Below are 19,813 nucleotides of genomic sequence, written 5' to 3' on the forward strand. Positions count from 1 at the left end.
TCCTGAAGCAACTCAAGGTCTTAACTTCAGGTTTCCAGTGAAACCCTGGGTTAGACCGACGCCTACTGTTCCCTTTGGAAACGCGTCCTCACCCACTTCACTTTAGGAGAATTTACTTGATGCCAACTGAGTCCTCCTGACTCGTTGAACGAGTGCTCGGCTCTGTCCTAGGCCCCTAGGGTTTGTGCTGCGGCTCGGTCCTTCCCGACCACCCCAGTCTTCTGTTGTGACTCGATCCTTCCTGATCAGTCCAGTCTTCTGCTGTGGCTTGGTCCTACTGATCTAGGACCCAGACTTCTACTGCGGCCTGGTCCTTCTGACCATCCCAAGACTCACCTAGTGCTCTTGACTATGCCTAGACTTCATACTTAGCTTCCACTAGGACTTAACCCTATGCTTTCTGCATACTTAGATCACTTGTTTAGTCCAATAACACACTTAACTTGAACCTAGTTCCATTATCAAAACTCAGGTTTGATCTGCTGGTGCTCCCTGCACCAACAATCTCCCCCTTTTTTATTATGGCAACTTAAGGTTTCAGGTTAAGTTAAAACCATATCTATGCTTGAAAATAATAAATCCAGTAATATTCATCATTGAACTTCACAAACTAGTTTAAAAAACAAATGTACAAAGATAAACATGCAAGTGTGATTTTCAAGCTCCCCCTGAATTCATGCTTAAATAACTCTTAGTTCTCCCCCTGAATTCAATCCTCTTATCTTTCTCCCCCTTTAACAGATTAAAACCTTTGAAAGTTTTTGAATAATTATTGACAGTTCGAAGCCAAACAAGTTAAGTTTTGAAACCCTAGTTTTGTTGGTGCAATTTTACCCTAAGTGATTTAGATTTTAATGTTTGGCTAAATCAGTTTAAGCTAGGCAATGTTTGTGATCTGACATGTATGACTCGAGTTCACAGGGAAGTCCAGGAATGAAGTCTTGGCCATTTGGTGAAGTCCCGGAGGCGCGGCCTCTTGGCAAAAGATGAAGTCCCAGAGGCACGGCCTCTTGGCAAAGGTGAAGCCCCGAAGGCGCGGCCTCATGGCAAAGGAAGACTTAGCACGACGAAGCCGAGGGAAACGTCTCAAGCTAGTGCAAGGAAGTGCACAAGGCTTGTGGAAGGTGTTTGAAGACTTGCGTCAAGGCTAAGGGGTGAAGAATAAGCTAAAGGGGATGTTTTCAGCTTGAGCAGTCGACTGGCCCTATCAGTAGTCAACTGGACTTTGATCAGAAGCACACACAAGCGAATCAGAAGCATTAGTCGACTGACATTACACTCACTCGACTGGGACCAAACAGAGAGCTCAGTCGAGTGAAGCAGTCAACTGGTATTAGTCGACTGATAGACTACCGTTGGGTGACAGCTGGCCAATTAAATGCAAATTAAAGAGCTGTTTGAAGCCCATAAGTCGTCTGGCCATAAGGATCAGTCGACTGATGCACGAAATTTAATAAAAAGAGCAGTCAACATCAAGAAAGAAGCCTGCTTGCTTCTTTCATCTTTCTGATTGCTCTCTGATATTGTAAAACTCTCCACTTCCTCCTCAAAACTTAACTACATATCTTGTACGAGGAAGAGAGCTCTGTAAAGGTTTCTCCGCCTTCGAAGTTTGCTTTGAGAAGGAGGTTTCTTCATAGTGGAATCGTTGGCTGTGTGTGTAGATCCTTGGATTAGTTTACCTCGTTGATGTGGATACCAAGTAAATCGAACAGGTTAGCGATTGATCTTTTCTTCTTATTTTATTTTGCTTCCGCTAACATTTTCAGGCAAGATAAAAAAATCGCTATTCACCCCCTCTAGCGAACGCACCGATCCCAACAAGTGGTATCAGAGTGAGGTTACCTCTGGAAGAACCAATGCTCAACCAAAATCATTTATGGCGTTTCAGAAGAGATGAACAGCGACAGACCGCCTTTGTCGAATCTTCAATGGATTCTGGTTCTAATTTGCCACCTATTAATCAATGTTTACTCAATTCTTTGATTCAAAGACATGCTAAACCTTATAAGCTATATTGTTGGTGCTTGAACAAAGGCAGAGTAAGGGTTAAGGGGGAGAAATACAATGTTTGTCATGAAAAATATTTTCTTGAAACTTTGTTTACTTATTCTTATTTTCTCTGTTAATTGATACTGCTTTTTGCTGTATGTCAAAAAGGGGAGAATGAAATGGTAAAGTTAGGTTTCTATGATTATTCATAGTCATTTATTCATGCTTAGCTTTTATGATGTTCATTAATGCACATTAACTCTGATTAGAGCATTATTACTGAAGTTATTATACATGCTGTATTAAAGACCTAACTTAAACGATTTTTGCCAAACATCAAAAAGGGGGAGATTGTTGGTGCAATTTTGCCCCAAGTGATTTAGATTTTAATGTTTGGCTAAATCAGTTTAAGCTAGGCAATGTTTGTGATCTGACATGTGTGACTTGAGTTCACAGGGAAGTCCAGGAATGAAGTCTTGGCATTTGGTGAAGTCCCGGAGGCGCGGCCTCTTGGCAAAGGATGAAGTCCCGGAGGCGAGGCCTCTTGGCAAAGGATGAAGTCCCGGAGGCGAGGCCTCTTGGCAAGGGAAGACTTAGCACGACGAAGCCGAGGGAAACGTCTCAAGCTAGTGCAAGGAAGTGCACGAGGCTTGTGGAAGGCGTTTGAAGACTTGCGTCAAGGCTAAGGGGTGAAGAATAAGCTGAAAGGGAAGTTTTCAGCTTGAGCAGTCGACTGGCCCTGCCAGCAGTCGACTGGAGATTGATCAGAAGCACACACAAGTGAATCAGAAGCATTAGTCGACTGACACTGTAGCTTCAGTCGACTGGGACCAAACAGAGAGTTCAGTCGAGTGAAGCAGTCGACTGGTATCAGTCGACTGGCGCTGAGCAGTCGACTGATAGACTACCGTTGGGTGACAGCTGGCCAATTAAATGCGAATTAAAGAGCCGTTTGAAGCCCATCAGTCGACTGGCCATAGGGAGCAGTCGACTGATGCACGAAATTTTATAAAAAGAGCAGTCAACGTCAAAGACAAACACGCTTGCTTCTTTCATCTTTCTGATTGCTCTCTGACATTGTAAAACTCTCCATCTTCCTCCTCAAAACCTAACTACATATCTTGTACGAGGAAGAGAGCTTTTTGTAAAGGTTTCTCCGCCTTCGAAGCTTGCTTTGAGAAGGAGGTTTCTTCATAGTGGAATCGTCGGCTGTGTGTGTGGATCCTTGGATTAGTCACCTCGTTGAGGTGGATACCAAGTAAATCGAACGGGTTAGCGATTGATCTTTTCTTTCTTGTTTTATTTTGCTTCCGCTAACATTTTCGCAGGCAAGATCGAAAAATCGCTATTCACCCCCTCTAGCGAACGCACCGATCCCAACAGGATCATACTTTCTAGGGGATTACATCTAGTCTAAGGCAAAAACATTCTTTTCTTATATTTTGAAAAAATAAAGTTTAAAAGAAACTAAAATTTTCAAAAATAAAAGTTTTGAAATTTATTTTTGAAAAGCATACTTATAATAGTTAAAAAATAAATGAGTTTTCCTGAAAAATTTTATTTTACTACTCTACCAAGCATAAACCTAACTTCAGATAACAACAACAATAATTAATGAAGATATGAAAAGAAATGTATAATTAAACTATACAAGCAAATCAAGTCAAGCATCCAACCGAGTGTATCAAACCAAGTCAACAGACAGATCAAAAGAAGTCTAACAACCAGACAAGTTAAATAGCAATATCCAAGAGGTAAGTCTACTGAGGAGGTGGTGGTGGTGGTAGCTGCATCGCTCTCAGTAACTGAACCATCTCAGTCATGCTAGCAGCCTTTGCATCCAGGCGTCCAATCACCGTCTACAGGGTCTCCTCCATCCTATCTAACTGATGGGAAAACTAGAAAACCTGTTCCGGTGAATTCTTGCAGAACAAAAATTTTTTCCGAAAACGGATTTAAGTTGCCCTCATAGTCGATCAAACAAAGTTTGATCGACGCATTTAGATCATTGGGCTCTTGTGTTTGGTTTACAAGATCCAAGATAAAAGGAATAATTTATTTAAAGTGAAAATAATAAATTGTGTACCTTTTCTTCGGGATGTCTAGAAGGAGTGGATGACCCCTTGATCTTCTGCTGTATGTCCTCTCCTCTTCTCGAACGTTGTGTGGACAACGATCCTTCGAGATGATTCCACCGAAACTCTTCTTGTAATCCAATGGCAAGCAAGGAAAGTCTTCTCTTCTTTTTCTTCTTCTTCCCTTTCTTCTCTTCTTTCTTCTTCCTCTCTTGCCGCCGGCCCTTGCAAAGAATGAGGAGATGAGCCGGCCCTAGCAAGGTAGATGGAGGAGGAACCGAAACCAAAGAGGGAGGGAACTTGGAGAAGATTCGAACCAAGAAGAGAGCGAGGGTTGTAGGTGGCGGCGGCAAAAGGATTGTAGGGGGATGATGCCGCCGGCCTTAGGGGGAAAAAATAAGAAAAGAAAGTTATGATTCCCTCCTGCAAGCCCTCCTTTATATAGCTAAGCCATCATAGAAATTTAAGAAAGATTCTAATAAATTTTCTTATCCAGATTTAGTTAAAAAAATCTAATAAAATCTTTAAGAAGAATTTATTAGAAACAATTTAATAAACTTATCTTATCTAGATTTATTTAGAAATAAATCTCTTAATAAGATTTTATTAGAAAGAATCTAATAACCTTATCTTATCTAGATTTATATAGAAATAAATCCCTTTATAAGATTTTATTAGAATAAATCTAATAAAATCCAACGAATAATATTTGTTATCTTTTTTTTAACAAATTTCTATTATACTAATTTTGTTCTTATCTTTAACAAAATCTTTTAATTATATCTCGCTAATATTTAACGAGATTCCATAATTAATATTTTGTTAATTTAACAAAATTAATTCATAAAATTTTATAATAAAATTTTGTGCGAGAAGAGACGAAATTTCTTAGCAGAAATTCTTATAAAAAATTTCTTTCTTATCCGAATTTTTTCCGAAAAAATTCTAAATAAAATTTTAGAAATTTTATTTTATAAATAAAATTTCCTATCCAAAATTTCTCACAGAATTCTTTTCAGAATTCATTCGGAGGTCTTCCAAGGTCTTCTGAGGTCTTCAAGAATTCTTCCAAAAGTCTCCAAGAGGTCTTCAAGAATTCTTCCGAAGGTCTCCATGAATTCTTCCTGAGGTGGATTCGAGGATTTCTAGAGGCTACAGTAAGGACCTCAAGGAGGAATTGGTTTTGGCGTCCCGATGGGCTTAAGCTTCCCATGTTCCTCCTGAACACACAGCTTAAGTCCATCAATAATAACTCATTCCACTAGAGAGTTATTATTGCACTACCGCACCAATCCCATATTATAATATGAGCTCCTTCTTACTATAAGTACATTAATCTCCCTGTGTTTAAGATATCGTATGTCCGTCAATTAAATGAGTTATTGACAACTCGAATTTAATCAACTTCTAATCCAAGAGTAGTACCACTCAACCTTATTATCATGCGGACAAAGTCCACCTGCAGGGTTTACATGATAATCCTTATGAGCTCCTCAAGGGGACATCATCAGCCTAGATTATAGGACACAGTTTCCTTTTATAATCAACAACACACCATGTACATAATACTACTTCCCAACTCATTGGACTTGTTGATCTATCTGTTAGTGCAGGAAGCACTAGCAGATCGAACCAGAGTTTTGATTATGGAACTAGGATCAAGTTAAGTATGTGGTTTGGCTAACCAAGTTGAACTGAGCTTGCAGGAAACAAGTTAAATCCTAGTGTTGCTAGGCATGAAGTCTTGGAAGAGTCAAAGTGCACCAGGTAAAGTCTGGACTTGGTCAGGAGGACCCCGTTGCAGAAGAAATATGGACTTGGTTAGGAGGACCAAGTTGCAGCAGAAGACTGGACTGATCAGGAGGATCAGTTGCAGCACAAATCCTGGGGGGCAAAGACAGAGCCGAGCACAAAGTCCAACGAGTCAAGAGGACTCAGTTGGCAGTCAGGTAAATTCTCCCGAGGGGAGTGGGTGAGGATGCGTTCCCTAGAGGAACATTAGGCGTCAGTCTAACCCAGGGTCTCACTGGAGATCCGAAGTTAAGACTTGTAGTTGGTTCGATGAACCAACTTAATCCTTTACATGTTACTAGTTGAGCTAACATTTTTTGCAGGAAGGAAAAGTCTGACGAATGCTAACTCCAGACAAAAAGCTGAAAATTCAGGTCTGGAGTCGACTCAGATAGGTTCTGGAGTCGACTACAACCAAGTCAGCTGGAATCCGAAAGTCTGCGCGTCGACTTTCCACCAACTCAGCCTGGAGTCGACTCAGGTGAGGTTTTGAGTCGACTCAGGGTCAAAACTTATCAACGCTGCTGCCACCGCGACTGGAGTCGACCCAGAAGTCAATCAGAGTCGACTCAGGAAGGATAACGGGCGAAGACGATAGAGTTCTATCTGCCACGCAAGCTGGAGTCGACCCTGATCTGCATCTGAGTCGACCCAGCAAGGCTATATAAGGAGCCCATGACTAGCAGCCGATCAATAGACTTCCAACGCCTCGGAACTTCGTTCTCGCGACTCCTAAGCCCTGCATTTTTGACGTCGGTACTGTACCTGCTTCAAGCTACTCAACTTCACACCGAGGCGCCGAATTCTACTTCCGGGGAGCTACCGAGAAAGCCAGAAGTTCGGTAAAAAGCAAACTTTGTATTTTCATTCATTCATTAATTGTAATCGATTTTTTCGATACACTTGTTGCCGTAAAGGGGCAAGTGTCTTAGTGGATTGCTCAAAGTAAACGGTCAAGGACCGTGAGCCTTGGAGTTGCAGCGTTGTGCTGTGAACTAAGTAAAAACAAAAAGTGTCATTTACTTCTTGCATAGTTTACATTTCCGCATTATTATCAGTTTTAGTTTCTGAGTTGTTCAAAAATTTATGAAAGTCGAAAAGCGTGCAATGCATTGTTGTTGTGCAATCGACTGATGGTTGATCAGAAGCACAAACAGACTTCACAGAAAGATCAGTCGAATGGAGCAATCGACAGGAGCAGTCGACTGCTATATGACCGTTGGAGCGACAGTTGGCTGATTAAATGCAGATTAAAGAGTCGTTGAAGCCCATTAGTTGACTGGCCCTTGGAGCAGTCGACTAATGTACAAAAATACATAAAAATAGCAAACGACACCGAAGAAATTAAGACTTTTATTTATCATCTTTCTAGCAAATCTCTGAGATTGTAAAAGCTTTTCTCTTCCTCCATACTTCACTAATCAATCCTGTAAAAGGAAGAGATTAGTTTGTGAGGGTTTTCTCCACCTTCGAAATGTGCTTCGAAAAGGAGGTTTTTCATAGTAGAAACAGTCGTCTGTGTGTGTGGATCCTTGGATTAGTTACCTCGTTGAGGTGGATACCAAGTAAACATATCGGGTTAGCGATTATTCTCTTTCTTTGCTTTTATTCTTGCTTCCGCTATAATTTTACAAGAAAGTTCGAGAAATCGCTATTCACCCCCCTCTAGCGAACGCCTCGGTCCCAACAAACCAAAGTGAACAAGATGCCCAACAAGCTACTCTTGATGTTATTGATGATCCATTATGCAGTAATGGAGGCCCAATTATAAGAACTAAGGCTAAGAAGATGAAGGAAGCACTTAATGTGCTAATTGAAGATGTGAAGGCCAAAGTTACAATTGAAGAAGGTTTGACCAAGAGCAAGTCATGCGGCTTAGTCAACTTAATTCAAGCCTTGGATGGGCTTAAGTAGTCACTTAGTCTCATGTTTATGTAGTAGAGATATGTAGGCTCAATTTAGGCTCAATTTCTAGCTTTATTTGGGTTGTAATGATGTCATAAGCTTAAAATGGCTAAGTAGTCTATATAGGCCTTTACTAAATAGGCTTCCTTTTGGCCTTTTAGGGTTTTTAGGTCACCCTATAGCTATAATAAAGTGGGTGACGGCCACACATGTATCTTTTAGCATATTTTCAATCTAAAGCATGGTGAGGCTCTCACTTGTTGGTTCTTCATTGAACTAGAACTTATCAAGGCATCCCCTTGTGGCGTTCAAAGACTTATCAACCTCCATCCCAAGGTTGTGGCGTCTTCCATCTTCATCTATACTAAGGTTCAACTTGTTGGGATGTATACCAGAATCCTAGCTATGTAAATAAATATTCTGAAATAAGAATCACATTTGGTCAATGTTTGCATATAAAATTCTTATAAATATACTAAATAAAAAAATAAAATAAATAAAAAAATTTATATTATCAATTTTAATTATCTATTAAAAATATTAAAATATAAAAATTTTAAATAATTAAATAAATTTGAATTATGAATTTGATAACATAGATAGAACTAAAATCGACTCAAATATATAAAAAATTAAATTAAATTAAATTAATGATTCTAAAATTTTTTAATTTATTTTAATTGATTTGTTTTACTTGATTTTATTATTTTATCAAAAAAAAATTTAAACGTTCTAAATAAAAATAAAATATATGACGTAAAATATATGACGTACGGAATACGCCGCATCGTGTTGTCATTATTAAATGCCAGAGTGGGCCATGGCTTAGGCTGATGACGGTATTTGAATCGTGACAAATTCTGGATGCATATCAACCATGTGGCTGAACGGCAAGCCAAGTCCAACAAGACGACCAGAGACTCCAGAAAGAAACAATCAACCCCCGCCGACTGCACCGTCGATGTCTATCACTCATTAAATGCGACCCAGTCGTGTCCTCTCTCTCTCTCTCCCTACTATTTCCCATCCTTAGCGTTGAAGGCATCTCAAAACTTGTGCGTGTCAATAAACTGTCCTCGTGATCCGCTTTGCATTCCTTGCCCCGCTGACCGGTCAGAAATTGCAAGCCAGTTATCAACAATACGAAGATGCTACGTATACAGATAGAATACGGATATAGCTGTGCTGATTCTTCCGTTCCTTTATAAACCCAGGCATGCCCTTAAGAATAGAAAATCTTTGACGTCAGACCTTAGAATAGACACCGGCGTCTGCTAACCAATTCCAATTCGAAATCTGATCGACGCTTAACTGGACAACAACAGGAACCGACAAGAGATTCAGTAACAGGGAGGACGCAACGGAGAGTAATGCAATAATGTTTGATCCCGCCGAGTTCCTGTGCTCCACGGCGTGTTTCCTTGCCCGCCTCTTTCAGATGCCGCGTAAGTTCCTCTCCATGGTGCTGTGCTCCGTCAGCTCCAAGCCCTCTGATCGCAGGCGGCACCCCTTCCAGGATCATGAGGTCATTCTCAAGAAGGCAGCGAGGAGAAGGCCGGCCAGGATTGCGATACCGAAGCCTTTGGCCAGCGCCGCTGCAGCATTTGAGGTTGGGCAGGACGACGGGGACGCTGTGAAGGAGGTGCAGGCTGAGAATGGAGATTATTGCGTGGCGAGTAGGCGAGGGCAGAGGCATAAGATGGAGGATGGCTATGTGGTCATATCCAACATCCATGGAGATTCCAAGCAGGCAATTAATTCATCAGTACTAACATTATTAGATAATCGATCAATTAATTTGATCATCTGTTAATCTGTTCGATCGTAATCAAATGTTTGCAGGCGTTCTTCGGTGTGTTCGACGGACATGGCGGACGCGCAGCTGTGGACTTTGTGTCAGAGAAGCTCGGGAAGAAAATTGTTACAGCTCTGGACGAGGTGGAAGAGGACGGAGGAGAGGGAGAAGCAAATGGAAGGGTGGAAATGGCGATCAAAGTGGGATATTCGACCACGGACAGGGAATTCCTTAGTCAGGTCTAGCTTAAATTATTCCTACTTTGTTTCCGGATGGTCAAAACTTATCTTAAATATGGTAATTGATGAGCTTCTTCTAATTCTTTGACCATTCCGCTCATATATATATGTCACTTTAAACGTACAATTCTTTTTTTATATATTTCTTTTGCTTTAACAATCCGTCAAAAAAAAGAGAGTTGTTATGTGAGTTAATGCGCCGTTTGTACATTCACAGGGCTTGAGCGGTGGAACTTGCGCAGCCACAGTGCTCGTGAAAAACGGTGAAATGCACGTGGCTAATGTGGGCGATTGCAGGGCGGTAATGAGCCACAGGGGAGCGGCCAACGCCCTCACCGACGACCACCGTGCTGCCAGAGAAGATGAGCGAAATCGCATCCAAAACAACGTGAGTTCTCACTCGCCCTCACTCCATCTCCATCTCCATCTCCATCTCCATCTCCATCTCCAAATTCATGCGATATTCATCTACTTTGACCTTCAAAATTACTAGGGAGGGTTCGTGACATGCCATAACGGCACCTGGAGAGTGCAGGACACTCTTGCCGTGTCCAGGTCCTTTGGTGATTTGAGCCTCAAGGAATGGATTATCTCTGAGCCAGAGACTAAGAACATCCACCTAACTACAGATTGTGAATTTCTAATATTGGCCTCTGATGGGTTGTGGGATAAGGTATATATATGTATATATATATATATATATATTAATTATTGACTAGCTGCATCTCACATTGAGCATTGAGTTTATAATCTGTTTTATCAGGTCACAAACCAAGAGGCCGTTGATGTTGTCTCACAGCACAGGAACCTGTTGGAGTCTTGCAAAGTTCTCATAGAATTGTCCTGCAGAAGAGGCAACAGGGACGACATTACCGTCATGGTTGTACAACTCAAAAGCTTTGTACAGCTTAAGGGCTGATGCAAACATTTGCTGGCCAAGCTGGAACTGTGAAAAGGGGATGCCAATAGCCAGAATCTCTATCATGATTACTGTAGTACTCTTAGCTGATATATAAATATGTATATATACACGACTTCTGTAATACAAAATAGAAGAATGTGCTTGTATGCCAACATGCTGCACATAGGCCCATTGTTGTTCAATCAATAGAATAGAGGAATTAATGAATAGAGTAGAAAGAAATAGGGAGGGAAAATAGAGAGCAATAACTATCCTAATTAATTTAATTTGTTAAAAGATTGTAAAGGCATATTATATTGTTTAATTAGTAATAATTTTTTTTAATTAAATAGAAGTTTGTTTATTCTAATAATTAATTTAAGTTGACAAAGTAATCTTGAATAATAGAAGAGGAGTTTTGGTGCAAAAAGTTATTATTATAGTGTGATGGTCACGAGTTCAAATTTTAAAAATAATCTATTATAAAATAAGTTGCGTATAATAGATTCTTTTATATACTAAACTGATCTTGAATAATAATTAAGTGAAGGCACAAGTAATGAAAGCCTCGTGAAGAGGGAGCAAGGGCCTAAGAATTGGATGACGGAATAAGAGAATTTTATTTAGTGTAATTTGTTCGTTGTTTAGATCCCTATGCAAAGGTGGAAGAAAGAATTTGCATTTGAAGAATAGTTGAAAACCTAAGGCTAAGGGCACAAATAAAAACACTAACAGTTTCCTTATAAAAAATTTCTAATAATATGATTATAATCATTGAACGCAAAAGTCAAACGCTAGCAAACCTAAGGATGAATTCAACGGGCAATCCAAATTTGGATAAAACTAGTTGGATCGTCGATAGCAACTAGAAGGAATGAACAAATACTCATCGATTTATTTTTTTCTCGTCTACAATGGATTAGTAGACAACAAAAAAGACAAAAAAAAAAATCAAACACGAAAAAAAAAAATGTAACCACAAGAAGGTTAATCACTCCTTACAACACTTGCTGTGTAACAACAATAAAATACAAACAACAATAATAATAATACAAATGATGTTTTTCTTTTGTTTGTTTGCTTATTGTTTACTTTTATTAGCTTAAGACAGGGTTTATGAGTGTTGTAAGGAGACAGACTTTATAAGTCTTTGCACGAGTTTGCCAAATTGACTGACCGAACATCTCTAGTCAGTTGCTCCAGTTTGACACATGCATTAGAATTCTACGTTCAGTTCACCCATGACTTTTCTTCAATGGCTTAATTTAAGTAAGACAATAGTTGATTGATCCAATTGATCTTCCTTTAGAAGTTGACTAACCTGTGGCGGATCCACCTTTTTGCAGAAGAAGTTGACTAACTTTCTGATAGGATCAAATAAAAAATTATATTCATTTAGATTTCTGCCTAAGTCAACTATTCAATCAATTGCTCCATTAGTTGATTCTCAAACAACATCAATTCAAATCATGAATCCATCAAAATCACAAATTTAGAGTTTTGGATTCATCAGGACTAATATTACTTCTCTAATTGATCGACACTTTAATTTTAACCTCACCAAGGTTAAATTTATGAGAAATGATAGACTGCATGAAAATGCAACATGAAATTCCAGCATGACACACACACTGCATGGAGGTGGGACCCAAACCTATAGTGTGTTATGCTGGAATTTCATGCTGCATTTTTATGCAGTCTATCATTTCTCTAAATTTTATAGTGTCAAGAGAACTTATGTCTTAGGGACTTCCTCATTTCCCTAGTGCTTGTTGACCTCAACGATCACTAGAACTTTACTTGCCTAGAGATCCTCATCTCTAGAATTTCACTCATTGCTCAACATCTAGCTAACCTCGGTGTACTAGGACTTTCCTTTGCTCGGCCTTATATCAATTTTGACATACCAAAATTCCAATGTCTAGAGACTCCTTAGCTTTAAGACTTCACCTGTCTAAAGTTCATTTTAATATTCAGTCAACCTTAGCATATCGAAACTTCTTCATTATCAGATATCCTGTCCTCCCTAATATGCTTGGATTTATTCTCCCATGGTATGTTAGAACTTTCACAACCAAATATTTGATCCTCACTAATATGACTGGACTTATATTACCAAACATCTAGTTTTCGTTGACCTGCTCAAACTTTCATTGCTTAGCATCTAGTCACCAAGATTTGTAAGCTTTTTTCATCACTTGCTAGATATCCGATCAATCTATATCTATCTAAACTTTCACTATCAATACTTATTGAACTTCTCATTATTTGCTAAACATCTAATAGATTGGATTTATTTGGACTTCCATTATCAATATCATTTGGACTTTTTAGTGCCAAGTGTCAGATCTATCCAATCCACTTGAATTTCTCATTAATCAAAGTGTCTAGTCAACTTTGACCCACTTAAAATTTTTATTTACCCACTTTTGTTAACTTTTACTACTATTAACACTAACTCGACTTTTTAATTGTCAAGTATTTAGTTGATCTTAACTTATTTAATTTTCTTCAATAATCTAGCACCTAATTATCCTTATCTTATTTGATATAATCATCAAATATATTATTAAATATTAAAATATAAATTTTGATCTGACTATATCGACAAAATTAATTCCTAGGAGGTACTTTAATTCAGGTGGTCATAATTTATTACGTGTGCCAAAATTAATAATTAACACTTCAAGAATCGGATGGTCAATATTTTAGCTATTGGATAGGGATACCTTTATATCTCACATAATAATTAGGAAATTTTTTTTTACTGAGAAATCTAGACAAATTAATTTATTCATCAAATTTATAAAAATTTTGTTTAATTTTTGAAAATCAATGTCTTTTCAAGAAAAATAGCTTATAACAAATTGTTTTACAAAAAATTTTATTTTTTAAAATTTTATTGAAATTATGGAAATTTTTTAAATAATAAAAAATAATTCTAGTATCAAGTAAATAGTCTACTAGCACGTTTATAAATCAACTTACATAAATAAAAGTCTATTGATCATCAAAATATTTATAATCAAGAAAGAACGGTTAGCGGCACCAGTTCAAATTTAAGTGTGTTGATGTTGTGATTTGACAAAGTTATGTTAAGTGTACAGATGCAAGCTCCTTGACAAGTGGTGAAGCCCTGATTAGGAATTAGGTAGAAGCTAAGTCCTAGCGAGACTAGCTAGGCAGTACAAGTCTTGGTTAGAAACCAAGCAAGTCCTAATTGAGAACTAGGTGAATTAAATCCAAATAAAGTTGAGAGGTGAAGTCTTAGCAAATAAGTCCAAATAAAATCAATTGGGAGTTGAATCTTGACAACTTACACTTGATAGGTCAGTTAGGAGTTGAACATCTAGTTAAGGTAAATGCAAGTAACTTTAAATTCAATATCATATTCATTACGTATAACCAATGCAAGGAAGCAATTTTCGATAGTTCGAGATGACCAGAAGGAAGTCCAAGCAACTTGTTAAAGATAACTCTCAATTGATGGAGTCGGTAGGTTCCAAGCAACCAAAGTGAGGAGCGGGATGATCACAACTTTTGGGCGACCAAAGATGGCTTCCAGGTGATTGATAGTGACGAGATCCAATGATCTAGTCTAATCAATCAAGATAGGATTTAACCAAGCTCTAAACAATCGGAGGGTGTCCAATCAATCGAAGACTATAGATGACGTTATCTATCGGATAGAATTCACAGCAACATCAGTAGCTTCCAGGCAACTGAATAGGTTCCAATCGATCGGAGACTTGCCATGTCATCGTCATAAGAGCGCTCTATAAAAAGGAGCTCAAGGCAGAGGTTTCAACATCAATCTTCTTTATCTCATCCACTAAGATGAAACGTTGCGACCTGCACCTAACTTCGATCGGCAACAAATTGTAACTCTTTCATATTATTTTTGTTGTTGTACATTCTCTTGTATATTTTTGCACCTAATTATTTTTAGATTCTTTTTGGATTTCTCCACTTGAAAGGCTTTCTGAAAAGGAGAGATTTAAATAAGATTCGCTATTTTTTTAGTTGTACATGTCCAATCTTGCTTATTTTGTCTTTAACTCTCACATGCTTCTTGTGATCAAATCTGATTAAGTTGTGCATGTTTAAGTCTGATTAGATATTGCTTGATATTCAAATACTTGATTGCTACAAATTTCATTCACTTAAGCTTAAGTTGGCTTTTCTATTCTGCTACATATTCTATATTTTCAATTTCATGTTTGATTTTAGTTTATTAGCTTGTACAATTTATAATGCTATTCACCCCCCACTCTTCCATCAAGTTCGTTCCTACTGTTGGTGCAAGATGCACTAAGATCTTGCCTAGAGTTTCGATATTTGACAATACACCTAAGTCTGGTCAGTTTGACCAAGGGGTGATCCAAACAGGACTTGATGTTTGGATGTGTGGAAGTGAGCGAGAAGACCTAGTCGGTTAGACTAGGCAGTGGAAGTCATGATCTGGACGATCGGGCAAGGGAAGTCCTGGTGAGTGAAGCTGGGCAAGGGAAAGTCCTAGTTGTAGGCTAGGCAAAGGGAAGTCCTGATTTAGAGGATCCGGCAGAAGTCTTGGCAGAGTCAAGTGCACCAGGTGAAGTCTGGGCTGGTCTAGGTGACCGAGTCGTAGCAGAAGTCTGGGCTGGTCTAGGTGACCGAGTCACAGCAGAAGTCGAAGCCACAGCAGAAGTCTGGACTGGTCTGGGTGACCGAGTCACAGCAGAAGTCTGGGTTGGTTAGAGAGAACCGAACCGCAGTAAAAATCCTGGGGGGCTAGGACAGAGCCGAGCACAAGTCCAACAAGTCTGGAGGACTTGGTTGGCATAAATTCTCCTGAGTGGAGTGGTAGGGGCGCGTTCCTGGAGTGGAACAGGAGGCGTCAGACTAACCCAGGATTTCGATAAAATCCGAAGTTAGACCTGTTGGGATGTATACCAGAATCCTAGCTGTGTAAATAAACATTCTGAAATAAGAATCACATTTGGTCAATATTTTGCAAATAATATTGATTTAACCTGCGGACGATTTGACCGACCCTGCTCCTGCCACGACATTTGCACATTTAGATGCTACTACCGTACTATCAAGAGGGTTAGCTGCCAAAGGTATTTATCCTGCAGTGGATCCTTTAGATTCAACGTCAACTATGTTACAACCTCGAATCGTTGGTGAGGAACATTACGAAACTGCGCAAAGAGTTAAGCAAACTTCACAACGTTACAAAGAACTTCAGGACATTATAGCTATTCTTGGGTTGGACGAATTATCCGAAGAAGATCGTTTAACTGTAGCCAGAGCACGAAAAATTGAGCGTTTGAAGTCTTTACTGGTTCTCCAGGAAAATATGTCGGTCTTGCAGAAACAATTAGAGGGTTTCAACTGATCCTTTCCGGAGAATTAGACAGTCTTCCCGAGCAAGCCTTTTATTTGGTGGGTAACATCGATGAAAAGTACTTTAGAACACTCCCATCTCCCCCACACAACTCATGCTCAATATTCTCTCCACCTTTTTGTGCTAGATCTAGTAAGTAATTCCACGATCCCTGTGGATTCGATCTTTTTATTACTTAACGACATTCCGTATACTTGCGGAACTCTATCAATGGTCCGAGAGAGAGCTTTGGTAGCTCGGCTCGGGACAGAGAGCTTTGGTAGCTCGACTTCAGGGAGCCTTGGTGGCTCAGAACCTGATTAGGCCGGGAGCTTGGTGCGAATGGCCGAGTTGGTCCGGGAGAGCTTTGGTAGCTCGATCATCAGGGAGTCTTTGTGACTCAGAATCTGATAAGTCCGAGAATGCTTTGGTAGCTAAGCTCGGACATGACTGTTACATTGCTTTCTTTCATACTGTCCTAATATTGGAACGTTCTAATGCTACTTTTGAGTGTGCAGGTATACAGGACAGGTTTGAGAGGGAGATTTCAAACAAACAGTGGAAGTTCCAAGGCGATCTTCGAGCTGTCTTTTCTGCAAAAAGGATTACGAGCAAACGGCGCACGAAAGCAGGTAGCAGTACCTGCAGTTGGCAGGGAAGGGAGACTACAGCTTTTGTCAGAGATCCGTTGGGCACTGTAATCGAGGATGCAGGTCTATAAAAGAAGCTGAAGAGGCGCTAAGGAAAGTATCGATTAATCTTATTGAACGTTCATTCTTTGAAGTGCTGAAATCTGGAGATCAATCTGTTAGTCGAAGCTAGAGAAAGAAGAAGAGCAACGTCCTGGTTTGGAGAGACAGGCTTAAGCTGCAAGCGGTCTTTGTTGTTCTTCTCATTCTTAGTCTTTGACGCATTCCTTAGTTCTCCTTTGTCTTGTGCTTTATTCATATCTGTTGAGACAAACTGTGGAGAGGTTCCTCCACCGAGAAGGAGAAAGTTTTTAGCCGGTGCTACCGGGGTTCGATCTGCCGAAAGATCAAGGAGTCGTCCACCTTACGGACACGCCGAGGAGTAGGAGCAAGTTATCTCCGAACCTCGTAAATCCTCGTCTTAGCTTGCTGATCTTCATTTAGCTCTGAACAAGTTGATATTTCCGCTGCGTAACCAAAGATTAAGTAAGAGAAGCGAAAAGTGTGTACGGCTATTCACACCCCCCCCCCCTCTCTAGCCGTGTTCAAGAGATCCAACAATGACAAGGTACCGGCATCATATGCCTACCTCCTAGGAAGGTCGCCGCATCGCATGCTTACCTCATGATAAGATACCGGCATCATATGCCTACCTCATAGCGAGGTTGCCGCATTGCATGCTTACCTCATAAAAAGGTCACGGCAGCACACGCCTTCCCCAGGGAAAGGCCCCAGTAGTACAAGCCAATCTCAGGACTAGGCCTCTGTGTCGCCCTTTTTCCTACACTACCTCCGCGAGGAGTTTAGGACATCTCTACGGAGACCCCTCGATCAAGGCAAGATTAGCAATACCCTCACTTATCAAGGCATCCATTCCCGACCCCATGTCTGGGAATGGATAACAACAGATCATCACGCTGACCTTTTAACCAAGTTCGGCAACTTATCTGTGAGAACTGGAGCATAGATCAAGTCCCTTACTTGGCCCATCCTCATCCCAATCATCCAAAGAAGATAACTCGCGTGGTTAGAACCGTCAGATGAAGATCAGCAAATCCGAGCCATTAGGTATTCAAAATCCCTCAAAGATTATCCTTACCACATTAATAGCAGATCGATAGCCAATCACAGGCGCCGAGATCCTAAAATATTGCCCTCGCCACTCCTATATAAGCTCCACAGGTATGACAAGAGGGTTCTGATTTTTTTTTCCCGAATACACACTTCTTTGCTCGTTGCCTGACTTGAGCGTCGGAGTGGCCACGCCGGGACTCCCCGACGCCCCGCTAACCCGTGCGTTCAGTTGTTGTCTCCTCAGGCCTCTCTCATCGACAGGGAAGTGCAGGTTGACACGACCTCCTTTTGTCTGATGGTGTGGCTATCGTCGACAAGGAGCCGAAACATATATATATATATATATATATATATATATATATATATATATATATATATATACCAAATACATCTAAAAATGAACCAATTACAGTTCCAACTTGTTGCACTATATCAATAATAGACAGCGGCAGAGGCAAGTTTCCACGAAAAGGGAGACCACATTTTAAATATTTAACAATTAATTATTAATTTTAAAATAAATTAAAATTAATGAAAATCAAAAAGCTAGGGGGAGGACAGTGGATCCTATCTACCTCCTCGTGGCTTCGCCCCTAATAACAGATAACCAGGCCATTGATCCAGGGTCAAGGCATAGACCCAACGAACAACTCCAATCAACCTAGGTAGGTATCCTCCGTCCACTAGATCTAATAGTCAACCCTAAAGAAAAGTATTTTGATAATTTTCCAAAGGACGTCTTTAAAATTCTCAAAAGAGGCATCTAAATTTTAAATTGCTCAAAAACACACTTATTTCTGATTACACCCCTCCACGTCTTTCAACTTTTAAAAATTGATTTCCTTTATTTAAACCGAACCTGATCAAACTAATTTTTTTTAATTATTTCGTTAAGATTAAGAAGTTTCTGATTGATGATTTTAAAAACTCCTTTTAAAATTTACATTATTAAACTCAGAATCATCTCCTAAAATTATTTATGTTTTTTAATTTAAATTTTTAATAAAAATTTTATAAAATAAAAAGAAGGTTAATAAAAAATTATAAAATTAAAATTAAAAAATTTATTTTTTATCTTTTTAAATAGCTAATTGCAAAAAAAAATTAAATTAAAAATTAGATAATTATAAATAAATAAATTATTTTTAGTATTGGTTTCTTAAAACAATACCACTTTGATGTTGATTTCCAACAATGTTGGTTGAAAAAATCAACACTAACATAGTACTCTGCAGAAGAGATCACAATGGCCCCCGGAGCATAGGTGAGTTGGTTACGACACAACAGACTTACAGAAGAGGGCAAGGGTTCGAATTTGCCAGGCAATACCCTCTTGCGTCGTAACCAACTGCACTTTCTCGATTTATCTCTTCACAGATGGTTGTGGGGCCGCTAAGGTGGCGGATCCACCTTTTTGCAGAAGAAGAGAAATCACAATGGTATTGATTTTAAAAATTTAATACAAAGATGTTGCCAATTTTTTTTAAAAAAATAATACCTTAAATCTTTTAAAAAATATATAAATAAATTTAAAGATGATCATGAGTTCAATGATGTAATTTTTTTTAAAAAAAATAAAAATTTTAAAATCATCAATCACACTTTTACATGAAACTCCATATGAAATAATTAAATTTAAAACAATTTAAATAATGAAAATTAATTTTTTAAAATTGAGAGATGAGAGGTATAATCGAAAATAAATACACCTCTTGGACAATATAAAATGTAAGCGTCTTTTAAAAAATCAGCGACTTCGAAACGCCAATTGTGGACAAGCTCAGTTGGGCCTACGACATTTTGAGAATAGTTTAGTAGATAGATGCTACGTTCAATTGTTGATAAAATAAGAAATCTGATTTATGACTGTTTTGGGAAGGGGCATGGATATAATAGAAATACGGTAGTTTTTTTTAATGATTTAGTGAAATATTTGGTTCCATCGTTTCAAAGAAAATGAATAAAAGAGGTCATTGCTTTTCTT

General features: G+C 39.0%; 1 protein-coding gene across 1 annotated transcript; it reads left to right on the top strand.

Annotated features, from left to right (window-relative positions):
- The first annotated feature begins 9,099 nt into the window (after positions 1 to 9,099).
- LOC141830196 (putative protein phosphatase 2C 74) lies at positions 9,100 to 10,716 on the top strand. Its single transcript, XM_074717680.1, has 5 exons — positions 9,100 to 9,513; positions 9,606 to 9,797; positions 10,015 to 10,185; positions 10,291 to 10,470; positions 10,561 to 10,716. Exons 1-5 carry the CDS (start codon positions 9,142 to 9,144, stop codon positions 10,714 to 10,716), a joined length of 1,071 nt encoding a protein of 356 aa, XP_074573781.1. The 5' UTR covers positions 9,100 to 9,141.
- Positions 10,717 to 19,813: the final 9,097 nt, after the last annotated feature.

This window comes from Curcuma longa, chromosome 5 (assembly GCF_044706935.1).
Source record: "Curcuma longa cultivar G26 ecotype Majalengka, Jawa Barat chromosome 5, ITB_CL_G26_1.1, whole genome shotgun sequence".
Lineage (NCBI taxonomy): Eukaryota > Viridiplantae > Streptophyta > Magnoliopsida > Zingiberales > Zingiberaceae > Curcuma > Curcuma longa.